The sequence below is a fragment of the Cyprinodon variegatus genome, unplaced genomic scaffold (assembly GCF_000732505.1).
Source record: "Cyprinodon variegatus isolate N-32 unplaced genomic scaffold, C_variegatus-1.0 Scaffold509, whole genome shotgun sequence".
Taxonomy (NCBI): Eukaryota; Metazoa; Chordata; class Actinopteri; order Cyprinodontiformes; family Cyprinodontidae; genus Cyprinodon; species Cyprinodon variegatus.
In genome coordinates this window covers 29953-42630 of record NW_015150962.1, presented here as the reverse complement: position 1 = coordinate 42630, position 12678 = coordinate 29953, and the positions used below count along the sequence as shown (strand labels likewise).

At 39.4% G+C, this 12678-nt stretch overlaps 1 protein-coding gene across 1 annotated transcript; it reads left to right on the top strand.

Annotated features, from left to right (window-relative positions):
- Positions 1 to 8956: 8956 nt before the first annotated feature.
- LOC107094841 (trace amine-associated receptor 13c-like) lies at positions 8957 to 10038 on the top strand. Its single transcript, XM_015390703.1, has 2 exons — positions 8957 to 9074; positions 9228 to 10038. Exons 1-2 carry the CDS (start codon positions 8989 to 8991, stop codon positions 10036 to 10038), a joined length of 897 nt encoding a protein of 298 aa, XP_015246189.1. The 5' UTR covers positions 8957 to 8988.
- Positions 10039 to 12678: the final 2640 nt, after the last annotated feature.

Here is a 12678-nt window from a genome sequence, read left to right as displayed (position 1 = left end):
AAAATAAACACTTATCAGCTACCAATAGCATTCCATAACATCAAAATCTAATGATTTAAATACCTGAGCAGGTTTTGCAGCACACCCACCTCGTGTGAATTTGTGCCTTTTTATCAACTTACACTTCACATACACACATACTTACATATTAGGGACATATTTTACTGATGAAACACTTTCATATACATCGCCTTTTCTTCATACTTGATTACTCAAAAACTTTCATTTTGGCTTACCATGTAAGTGCAATTAAGACTCGAAAAATTGCTGTTCCTGCTAAACAGTTGTGAGAATACTGTACGCTAAACTGTAAGCTGAAAACAGCAGAAACTGCTGATATGATGATAAGAGAAGAAAAGATAAATGCTTAATTTCTTTGTTGAACAATAGGAGAAGCAAGCTGTGTTTACAACAGCTGGTGTAAAAACACTAGACCAGTCGCCAGCTACTGCTCTCCTGACATCGGGTATCTGACTGTTAACTGCAGGCCGTTCTATCTGCCCAGAGAGTTCCGTGTGGTTAGCATTACTGCTGTTTATGTGCCCCCCAGTGCTAACATTAAAGAGGCCATGAAGAATCTATACCAGGCTATCTCTGAGCTCTAAACTGCATACACAGAGGGTGTTTTCATTATTAACCAGGCTAACTTGAAGACTGTTCTCCCTCATTTTTACCAACATGTGACAACTTGGGGTGAAAACACTTTTGACCTGGTTTACTCTAACATCACAGAAGCATTCAGTGCAGCCCCGCGCCCCAACCTCGGTTCATCAGATCAGCTATCTGTCATGCTATCGCTGCATATAAGCCCCAGCTGATCAGGGCTAAACCGACAGTTAAAGAGTTCCGAGTCTGGTCTGAGGGCGCCATGGAAACACTCCAGACTGTTTTAAATGCTCTGACTGGAACATCTTTAAGGCTGCAGCAACATATGATAACTTTTTAAATATTGATGAGTATGCCATGACTGTGTCAGCCTACATTAACAGATGCATTGAGGAAGTGAGCATCAAAAAGAACATCACCACCCGGGTCAACCGACCACCCTGGATAAATGGAGAAGTTCGGAAATCGCAAAAAGCACGGAACTCAGCTTTCAAGTCTGGTTATAAGGAGGCACTAAGAACAGCGCATGCCAACTTAAACCGTGCCATCAGATCAGCGAAGGAGAACCACAGCCAGAGGATCCAGGATCTTTTCCACAATGACAGCAACACCAGGAGGATGTTGAAAGGCATTTGGATGATCACAGAATACAACACACCCTTCCAGCCGTGAAAGCTGATCCACACCAGGGGGAGGAGACACTAAACCTGGAGGTAGCTGAAGTGAGAAGGATAACAACTCTAACTGTCCAGAACCACTTTAAAACATAGCTCATTTTGCTGCACTTTTCTACTGAGCACTTGTCAGTTTCACACGGTTTTATTTCTGGTAGTAAGTAGTAGCTAACCTAGGCTAGCGCTAGCTTAGCATCGCTATGGCTTCTCTTTCTCCCTCCCTTGACTGTTTTCCAACTCTTCCTTCTTCCTCTCCTCTCTCCTGCTCTCTGTGTCAGATGGTGACAAGAACTCAGCTACATGATGCTGACACAAACTCGGCTACATCTCTATTAAGAGATGGCCACCAAATAAAGGCGATGTTGCGGCTGGAGCCAGGATGACCGGAGAACCTAGAGGAGTGCCCCCAGCGGATAACCTGAGAGTGAACCACAGAAGGTACATAGAGTCTCTGGGGAAGACCACCACCTGGATCTGGTTCACCCATTTGGGCTTGTTTTATTCTGTTCTCAAGATCCTAGGTGATGGGTCCCACCACTCAAGATTCAAGGACGATGGTGTCTGGTTCTTCTGCCTCTTCAAGAGTGGAAAACATTCGAGACAGAGCATCGGGCTTGGTGTTCTTGGATCCAGAGCAGTAAGTAATGATGAAATTGAACCGAGAAAAGAACAGGGACCAGCGGCTTTGACGGGAGTTTAAACGTCTGGCTGACTGGATATATGAAAGGTTCTTTTGATCAGTCCAGATATCTATGGGCAATTCAGTACCCTCCAGCCAATGACGCCCCTCTTCCAGAGCCATCTTGATGGCCAGTAGCTCTCGATCTCCCACGTCGAAGTTTCTCTCAGTGGGAGAGAAGCTTCTGGAGAAGAGCGCACAGGGAGTATGTTTGCCATCTGAAGGGAACATCTGTGACAAAACAGCTCCAGCTCCAGAGTCAGAGGCATCCACTGTTAGGTTTAACCAAATGATGATTATAAAGTTAATGTGTGTGCATATGAAACATTGAAGAAATAAGATGCTACATTCTGTCCTGTGATTCAGTCAGGAGGTTTATTCTAGAATTGCCTTCAGACAGAAGGCATTTACAGGGTCATAAACTTTTATGACCTGCCTCACAGCCAGTTGGTCATTCTAGGGTCATAAAACCCACCCATCTGTTTCTGCTCTGTGAATAAAAGACTCTGCTGTTCTGTTGGGGGTCAGATTGGTGCTGGGATGTGAGCAGCAGCCTTTCTCATTCCTGCAGGAAAAGCTCTGTTTGAAAAATCCTTTTGTGCTTCAGATTCATTTTTGTCCTATGAAATATGAACTCACAATATTTTGAATCTAACATCCACCTCCAATGTGAACTGAGCTGACGGATCAGGGTAGGAAAGGATGGGAGCCTGAGAAAACCTCTCCTTTAAGAGGCGGAATGCCTGATCAGCTTCTGGAGACCACTGGAAGACAATGTTGGTGGATGTTAGAATGGTGAAAGGTGAGGCAGAACTATAATTTTTGATGAAGGCTCAGTAAAAGTTGGCAAAACCCAAGAAGTGCTGGAGTTGCTTACGGGTGTTAGGAACGGGCCAGTTGATGACTGCCTCAACTTTTCCGGGGTCTGTCTTCACCTGTCCACCCTCCAAAATGAAGCCAAGGAAGCTGATGGTCTCTCGGTGGAACCAACACTTTTCTTCCTTAACAAAGAGGTGGTTCTCCAGAAGACCTTGAAGGACCTGGTGGACGTGTTGCTGATGTTGTCGAGGGTTCTGAGAATAAACAAGGATGTCATTGAGGTACACAAACTGGTTAATAAAGTCTCTGAGGACATCATTTATGAGTGCCTGAAAAACAGCTGGGGTATTAGTGAGGCCGAAGGGCATGACCAAGTACTTGTAGTGGCCGATAGAGGTTTTGAATTCCGTCTTTCATTCTTCTCCTTCTCGAATCCGGACCAAGAGATAAGCATTTCGAAGGTCCAGTTTAGTAAAGATGTTGGTGCCCTGAACAGTATCAAAGGCTGATGCCAGGAGGGGTAGAGAATATTTATTCTTAACAGAAATCTGATTAAGACCACGGTAATCAATACAAGGGCGCAATGTTTTATCTTTTTTAGCAACAAAGACGAAACCTGCCCAAGGGGTGAGGAAGAAGTCCGGATGATGCCGGCTTTTAACAAATCACTTATATATTTCTCCATCGCACCTTGCTCCGACTGGGGCAATTTATAGAGGTGAGCAAATCGCAGAGGAGCCCCAGGAAGATCTATAACACTATCATAGGAGCGATGTGGTGGAAGGCTCAGAGCCAGGTCTTTGCTAAACACTCGGTGGAGATCATGGTATTCGGGCGGAATATTAGACAGATCAGAAGGAACGTCAATAAGAAAAGGACTAGCCCAGCCATGAGGAAGAGCGGATTGGAGACAAGTAGCCAGACAACTGAAGCTCCAGGTCTCAATGTGTGAGTCTTTCCAGTTAATGTGAGGGTTGTGAGCAGCTAACCAAGGATAACCTAATACTATAGCTGAGTGTCTTGTGGGAAAAACAAAAAATGAAATGGACTCATGATGGTTACCAGAAGAGATAAACTAAAAGGGGAGAGTCTGCTGGGTAATGGTTGCAAGTGGACTTCCATCAAGAGCTGCGTGGGAAACAGGGGAAGGTAATGTACGGACCAAGATATCATAACGTTGAACTAAGGCTATGAGGTTTTGTTCAGAACTGGAATCAACCAAGGCAGAAACAGGGTGCTGCTTGTCCTGCAGGCAAAATACAGCCTGTAACAGGAACCTAGGACTGGGATTCTTGGAACATGTGCCCACCAGTATCCCCTGAACTACTGGTAGGCCAGATATTTTGGGCGAAGGGGACAAGATAACTGAAAATGCCTAGCAGCGCCACAATAAAGGCACTTTTTATTCCTAATCCGTTGTTCTTTCTCCTTGGTAGATAACCGGGCTCTAACAATTTGCATGGGCTCATCAATAGGCTGACTGCCAGAGAAAGACAGTTGGGATTGGTGTGACACAACAGAAACCGGAAGACTGGAACGTTGAGGAGGTCCCGGCCCCGCCTCTCACGAGCCCTCTCTTGGAGGGTTCGTCTACCCGAATGGCTAGATCTATTAGCCCCTCTAGGCTATCGGATTTGTTGCGGGTAGCCAGCTTGGCTCCCAGCCTATCTGAGACAGAGTTGAGAAAAAACGTCTTTAATGCACGGCTGTCCCATGAAGTCAACACTGAAGTCAGCAACCCACCGATTACCCTGCATCAGCTCCCACAATCTTATGCCTGCCTCCTCCTCGCTCAGGGAGGAGGAAAAAAATATTTTTAAAAGAACTAAGAATTCGGCGTAGCTGTAATTCATTTCATCAATAAAAGATTTGGCCAATCTAAGAGCCCGATCTCTAAGAAGACCAACAATATGAGTGATCCTATGAGCGTTATCCGGAAAAGATTGTGGGGCATGACGAAAAACCAAAGAACATTGTAGAAGTAACCCTCTGGACTTACTCAGGACACCTGAAAATGGTTTGGGACTGGAATAGAAACACAGATTCCAGGCATGGGTGGCAGGGTGGAAGCTGCAGGGGGACTGGGAAATGGAGGTAGGTTGATTCAAATTACTCAGAAGCCTTTAATTAAAAAAAAGCAGATCAGAGGAGCAGCGGTTAGGGCACCTAATGCTCGAACCTCTGCAGGAAAAAAACAGGTTAGTGACCATGATAATCTGAGGGAGGATTATCATCCATGTGAGTCACCTGGTTTACAAGTTTAGTCAGTGCCAATACGAGGTAGGATTCAGTCGGACAACCCGGACTCATAGTCACTGAGGGACTATGAGTCCTTACTAGTATAAATAGAATTTGAAAATATCTATGTGTAAGCACCATGATTAATGTATATATGAGGTGTTCTTTATCAATTAATGTAAAGTATCAAATAACTTAAGATATTGAGACATTGTAAGTACATTTAGGGGTACTGTTGGTTTAGTGCAGGGCTATTCAAGAAAAGTGTGAGGAGGTCCAGTTTAAAGAAATTTCCTCAAGCAGAGGTCCGCAATATCGTCTATTTGCAGTATGACAAAATCGGAATACATGGTGTTAAAAAAATAATAATACAGGTTAAAATAATTTCAAAGAAGTTTATTAGCACTGAAACACAGGATAACATTGTGTGGCTGCAGTTTAAATTAAAAATAACTAAATTATGTATTCAAAAATAAAGAAAGTGCTTAAGAAAAAAATAGCAGATTCAGTTTCCTTTTGATTGAACAATCTCAATATTTCTGCTCAACAAAACAACTCTCAAAACACCTGAACTATTTCTCTTACAGATTTCTCTTACATCTGTCTTCCCCCAATGTCCCTTGCTCAGTGTGAGAATTGAGCTTTGGCTTGCCCTGCTAACATTTTAAATCTGGGCTTGAAGGAGGTCAGGGCCATTCTCATGCACATGTGCAGATGCTCATTGGTGAGCTTGGAACGATATTTTGTTTTTATTATGTTGATTGTAGAGAACGCTGCCTCACAGCTGTATGTGGAGCCGAACATGGTCAAGATAAACAGGGCCACTTTTTTCAGATCTGGGAAGGCTGTCTCAGAAACCATCTGGAGCCAGAATGTGGTACTGTAATTCACGGCCTGTCTTCCTGTATCACCTCCCTGAGTTTCTCGCTTCAATCCCTTTTCACTCGCCTATCACCTCCTCTTCCTTATATCACACTGCGTGGATGTCTGTGCCTGGCTACAAACCTTTGCTTCAGTTTGCTCATACAACTCGCTCTGAGTTCAAGCTGGCGATTTCATTCGCTAGTTGAACCACGTGGTTAGTATGACTCGCACGCGATTGGTTTGTAGCTTCCAATCCTTGCTCAGTGCAGTGCTGGTAAAAGCACTTGTGTCAGATAGGGAAAAAAATAAATGCTCCGGTTTAAAATTAATTCTCCCGTCAAAATTAACAAATATTTTAACAATTTATTCCGGGTCCGGATGGGATGGCACATGGGTCCATATCTGGACCGAGGTTCGTTGGATGCGGACCACGGGTTTAGTGGTTAAAACAGTGCGCTTGTGCTATGAGAAGGGTACAAGTACCCGGTTCAATCCCCACAGCCTGCTGTCTGGCTCTCTGAGCTAGAGCCCCTTGCACCCCAGGCGCCGCACAATGGCAGACCACTGCTCCACAAGGGGATGGGTTAAATGCAGCGGTAAATTTCCCCAGTGTGAGATCTGTAAATTTATTTATTTATGAGAATTTATAAAACACAGAACTATAGACACTGAAAATAAATATAAGAAATATAAGAATAGGTTAACTGACATTATGAGATCTTGTAAAGAAGAATAAGAAGTATAATACTATGCAAAATTATTAGAAAATAATAAAAACAATATTAAAGGTATATGGAATATTTTAAATAATATTATTAAAAATAAAAATAGACAGGCTACTTATACTTATCCCCATTACTTATTGAGAATGATAAAAATCTTAATAACATGGAGGATGTGCTTCATAACTTCAATACATTTTTTGCAAACGTGGGACCAAACTTAGCTGAACAAATCCCAGTTCCACAATCATCAGAAAGTACATATAAGAAGCTAATAGAAAGAAATCCCAGTTCAATATTCCTGACAGCAGTAGATGTAAAATAAATCATTTATATTGTTAAAAAATGCAAAACAAACCATCCACTGATCACAATGGAATAGATATAGAAATTATACAAAAAGTAATAGAGGGGATCGCCAAACCATTAACCAACATCTGCAATTTATCATTTTCAACCGGTAAATTTCCAACAAAAATGAAAATAGCAAAAGTCATTCCGCTATATAAAACTGGAAATAAACAACTTCACAAATTACAGGCCTGTCTCTCTACTGTCACAATTTTCAAAAATTTTAGAAAAATTATTTAACAACAGATTAGAGAAATTTATTGATAAAAATATACTACTCACTGACAGCCAATATGGATTTAGAAAAAATAGATCAACATCACTAGCACTAACAGAACTCATTGAAGAAATTACAAACTCCACAGATAAAAAGAAATATGCAGTTGGGCTTTTTATTGATCTAAAAAAAGCATTTGATACAATAAATCACAAAATATTAATCAGAAAACTGGAACAAATCGGGATCAGGGGGGTGGCTCTAAACTGGATAAGTAGTTACCTGAGAGACAGACAACAATTTGTGAAGATTGGAGATTATAGGTCTGAATGTTTGGGCATTGCTTGTGGAGTCCCCCAGGGGTCAGTGTTGGGACCAAAGTTATTTTTATTATATATCAATGATATTTGTAAAATATCTCAGGTATTGAATTTTGTATTATTTGCAGATGATACAAACATATTTGGATCAGGGGACAGCTTACAGCAACTCTTGGAATCAATCACTTCAGAATTAAAGAAAATAAAACAATGGTTTGACATAAACAGGTTATCAATAAATTTGAGTAAAACTACATTCATGGTATTCGGAAATTGTAAGTCTAAGCATCAAGCACAAATACAGATAGAGGGGGTTAACATAGATAGAGTACATGAAAATAAATTCCTTGGAGTGATCATAGATGACAAGATTTGCTGGAAGCCTCATATAAAACACATCAAAACCAAACTGTCCAGAAGTATTTCAGTCCTAGCAAGAGCTAAGTACATTCTGAATTCCAAAGCACTTCACATCCTATACTGCTCACTACTGTTACCTTATTTGAATTACTGTGTAGAGGTTTGGGGAAACACTTATCAACACTCACTACAGCCACTAGTCATAATGCAAAAAAGAGCAATAAGAATCATTCACAACGCTAGACTTCAGGATCATACAAACGCATTATTTCTAAAACCTAAATTGCTAAAATACCAGGACTTAATAGAATACCAAATTGCAGTATTCATGTTCAAAGTAAGACATAGCCTATTGCCTGGGAATATCCAAAAGATGTTCTCTGAAAGGGAGGGAGGGTACGATTTAAGGGGAAGGGGAAATTTTAAGACTAATAGATGTAGAACAACAAGAAAAAGATTATGTTTATCAATTTGTGGAGTAAAATTGTGGAACAAACTAAATGAGAACCTAAAGCAATGCCCAAACATATTCCTTTTCAAAAAAATGTACAAAGAAATTATTTTCAAAAGGTATAGTGAAGCATTGTAGAAAGTTTTGTTTGTGTTTTTTGTTTTGTTAATTTGTTTATATGTATGACGGTATATGTGTATACATATTTATGTATGTATATGTGTAGGTAGGTATGTATTTATATGGATATATATAGCAACATAATTATAAATATTGTAAATTAAAGAAATACAAGAATTAAAGGGGTAGGAGTACATAAGTTTTACTTCTTCCTACTCCTTTTCGCACATGTAACAGGTATATTAATTTAGGAAAGAAGGGTACCTTGTTTGTTGTTTTTCTCTCCAATGTTTTTAAACATTGTTTTATTGTTTTTCTCTTTCATGTTCGAAATAAAGAATTTAAAAGAATAAATAAATAAAAAAAATAAATAAAATAAAAACATGGGTTTCCATGGGGACAGAAATGTCAGGTGGAGAATAAGTAGACCAGCCAGTTAAATCAGCTCATAGAGCCTCATCAGTATCCAGGAGCTGCTGCCTCATGATAATGGAGGAGACTGAGCCCTGCTTTCCACAACTCTTTAACACTTCATGCAGCAGACCAAAACGTACTTACTTTGAAACTATGATAACCTACATTCTGCTGTTTTCCATCTCTCTACTCACCTCATCTCTAAATCTACTGGTCATCATCTCTATCTCACATTTCAGGTTTCAAATGAGTTAGAAAATTTAACAATACTTATTGGAATAGTTGTAAATTAGTTTGTGGTTTTGTAGAACAGCTAATCTGCTTTTATACAAAAAATAACAGATTACATACATTAGAGAAAGTAAATCTGCTTTTGTTTTGTTTTTCCACAGGAAGCTCCACTCTCCCACCAACCTGCTCCTTCTTTCTCTGGCTGTCTCAGATTTCTTTATTGGTCTCCTCATGTTTTTTCATATTGTTCAGATAAATGGCTGCTGGCTTCTGGGTGACAGTTTCTGTGTCATATATCACTATCTGGCTTATATTTTTACCACTGTCTCAATAGGAACCATGATGATGATATCTATTGACCGTTATGTAGCTATATGTTACCCCCTTCATTACAATACTAAAATAACACCGGAAAAAGTGCAAATCTGTGTTTCCTTGTGTTGGACCTGGTCTATAGTGTTTCAGAGTCTTAATCTGATGGAGAATTTCAAACAACCTGGCATATATAACACCTGCTTAGGTGAATGTGTCATTGTGATTAATTACATTGGTGGTATGGTAGATCTTATTTTGTCCTTTATAGTCCCCATCACTATAATAGTAGTTTTGTATCTCAGAATATTTGTGGTGGCAGTTTCTCAGATTCAAGCTATACACTCTCACACTGCAGGAATAACTCTCCGTGGTTCTGTAAAGGTTAAGAAATCTGAGATTAAAGTAGCCGGGTCCCTGGGGGTTGTAGTAGTTGTGTTCCTGATATGTCTGTTACCAGCATTCTGTCTCACACTTACAGGCCAAGATACTTTACTTAATGCCTCATCCTCTGCTTTTGTGATAATTTTATTTGACTTTAACTCCTGTCTAAACCCTATTATTTATACATTTTTCTACTCCTGGTTTAGAAAATCAATTAAACTCATAATAACACTTCGGATTTTGCAAAGGGATTCCTGTGACATGGACATAGTATAAAATCCCTGCTTTTAAGTGTTCTTACTGAGAGACCTTGATTTAGTCATATGTAAACAGAAAAGCATAACTAAAAGAAATGCAAGTATCCCACCCCTTATAAAAATATATATTATTTGCTGAAGTTGTTCCCTTTTTAAATATTTGACTGTTAAACAATATAGATTGGTTCAGGCATCAGACAATTTTGGTTTTTCCCATGTGCCCAATTTTCTTGATGATTCAAACACAGACTATACTGTTAGGAAGAAAAAAGGGTGATTTATAATTATTGCATAGGCTATATGTCATCGTTTTTATTCTAGGATTTATCCTGCAGTTACAAATAGAAACAAACCCCTTTTGAAATAAGATACTTGTTTATTGTACAAGGACAACTACAGACTTTTAATGTAATGAAATGCAATGATAACAGATCTTTTAATTTTGCAAAAGTAATTTTTTTGTCTTAAAACTAATTCTTCATCTGGAATTTAGAAACTTTAACTTATAATTTCTTAAAATTCTACTGAAAAAGTCAAGGTAATTTCTGGCCAAGATTTGATTATATTGCATATGTATTTCTGTTTTTAGCTTAATAAAAAGTTGACACAAACTCTAAGCCAAGCCTTTTAATTTAGTTCAGTGAAAAATTGAGAGAATCCTGTTGTGACCAGCTGGTATTACGTAAAAATTATCAGTAGTTTGATTTATTCAACGTAAACAAATGAAAAACTTAAAGATATGTATTCGCATAAAAATTTATTTTAAATGACCCTTCACATTTCACCAAAATGAGGCCATAGTCACCTGCTGGAAAAAAAATTTCTTCTACTATAAAGAGAAAATTTAACAGCACAAGAGCATTTTTCTTATGTATTTTCAGGAACAAAGCTTTACAGAGCACTCTGTGAAAAAGAGGGAAATTGACAAAACTTTCTAAAAGTTTGTTTTGGCCAATTTTTAATACACACAAATCTTAATAGATACAGAAATAACTTTTAGACCATAAGAATTAACAGGATTTTCTAAACAAGTATGCCAACTTTCTTGTTTCTACCAAAAAAAAAATTGTGGCCACAGTGACTAGGTCAAAATGGGGTTTGTTTTGAAAGATTTCAGTCTAAGGCTTTTTCTTAGAATCAATGTGGCCAAACAAGTCATCTAAATAGCTAAATCATAAATGACATTGACTAAATTCATTCAATGTGAGTGCTAGAAGGATCTGAAGATGTTTCATACCAAGTTTCATGTATGTAAATCAAATATCTTGGGAGAGGTAACCATTAGAAAAAATGGTTTTTCAGCCACTGTCTCCGCCTCTATCCCTAGCTTAATCGCCTGTACGATCTTGTGCCAAACAAATGCCTATGACTCTGGCATAATAAGTCATATCGATGACATTATTGCACCATCACTACCTTGTTCTTGTGGACTCTTACTCCGGTTAGTTTGAAGTTCACCAGCTTAGCAGCACATCCTCCTCATGTGTAATAAGCCAGTTGAAATGCCATTTTTCTGTTTATGGCATACCACAAAAGCTGTATTCAGACAATGGCACTCAGTTCACCTGCCTCAGTTTCCGTGACTTCACCAAATTGTGGGACTTTTCACATGTGACAAGCAGCCCTGAATACCCGCAGTCTAACAGCCTCAGTAAAAGGGCTGTGAGGAGTGCAAAGACACTTTTGGAGACAACAAAGAGGGATAGAACTGACTTCTACCTGAACTTGCAAAATGTTCGCAACACACCCCCGGACAGAATTCTGGGCTCACCTGCTCACCTACTGCCCAGACAAACACGCACAATCCTGCCTATCTGCAAACAACTGCTCAAACCAGCAAAGTCAATGTCTTGTGTCAAAGCCCAGCTAACAAAGAAACATAGAGCTCAGAAACAAAAGATGTATTAAGAGAGGAGTCTCAGAGTTAAGCTAAAAAAGGGAGATGTAGACAGTATTATCACAGTTACATTGTTTGGAGGTGTCGCTGTAGCCCCGCGGGACTTTGGTTCTAACATGTGAGGAGCACAATGTATGATGGCATATGTTAGCTGTATTGCTTGCAGGCAATTCCTGAAGTTGGAAGTAATACACGTTAATTTGGAACAATACCATCTCTCAACATTGGACTCTACAAGGACCAAAGGGATAAACTTGCAACTCTTAAAAATTTGCATAGGCACTGAGTTTGACATTGAATTTGAAGAAGTCACCTCCATGTTGTGTTTAGAGTCAAACCATTTTTAAAGATAATTAAAGTTTTAGATCTCAAAAAACAGTTTTTAAACTTTGGTTCAGAGGAAAGTGTATCACTATCAAAGTGGATACTGCTTTCTAACTTCATGTCCTCCATACTGCATCTCCTCTGCAGAATGGTGTCTTAATATTAGGGATTAAGCCTCCGGTAAAGTCCTTGCAATAGATGGTTATCAGATCAACCACTCTCTCCTCATTACGGAACCTATCGAACAATTAGTTGTCGGTAATCACAGAGAGGTTGCTTCTTATGATTATACACTCACCGGCCACATTATTAGTTACACCTGTCCATCTGCTTTTTAACAATTTCTAAGCAGCCAATCACATGGCGGCAACTCAGTGCATTTAGGCATGTAGACATGGTCAAGACAATCTCCTGCAGTTAAAACCGAGCATCAGTATG

Coding starts and splice junctions, on each gene's coding strand:
- LOC107094841 (XM_015390703.1), top strand. CDS start 8,989: ATGATAACCTACATTCTGCTGTTTTCCATCTCTCTACTCACCTCATCT. Junction 9,075..9,227: donor ATCTCTATCTCACATTTCAG/GTTTCAAATGAG, acceptor GTTTTTCCACAG/GAAGCTCCACTCTCCCACCA.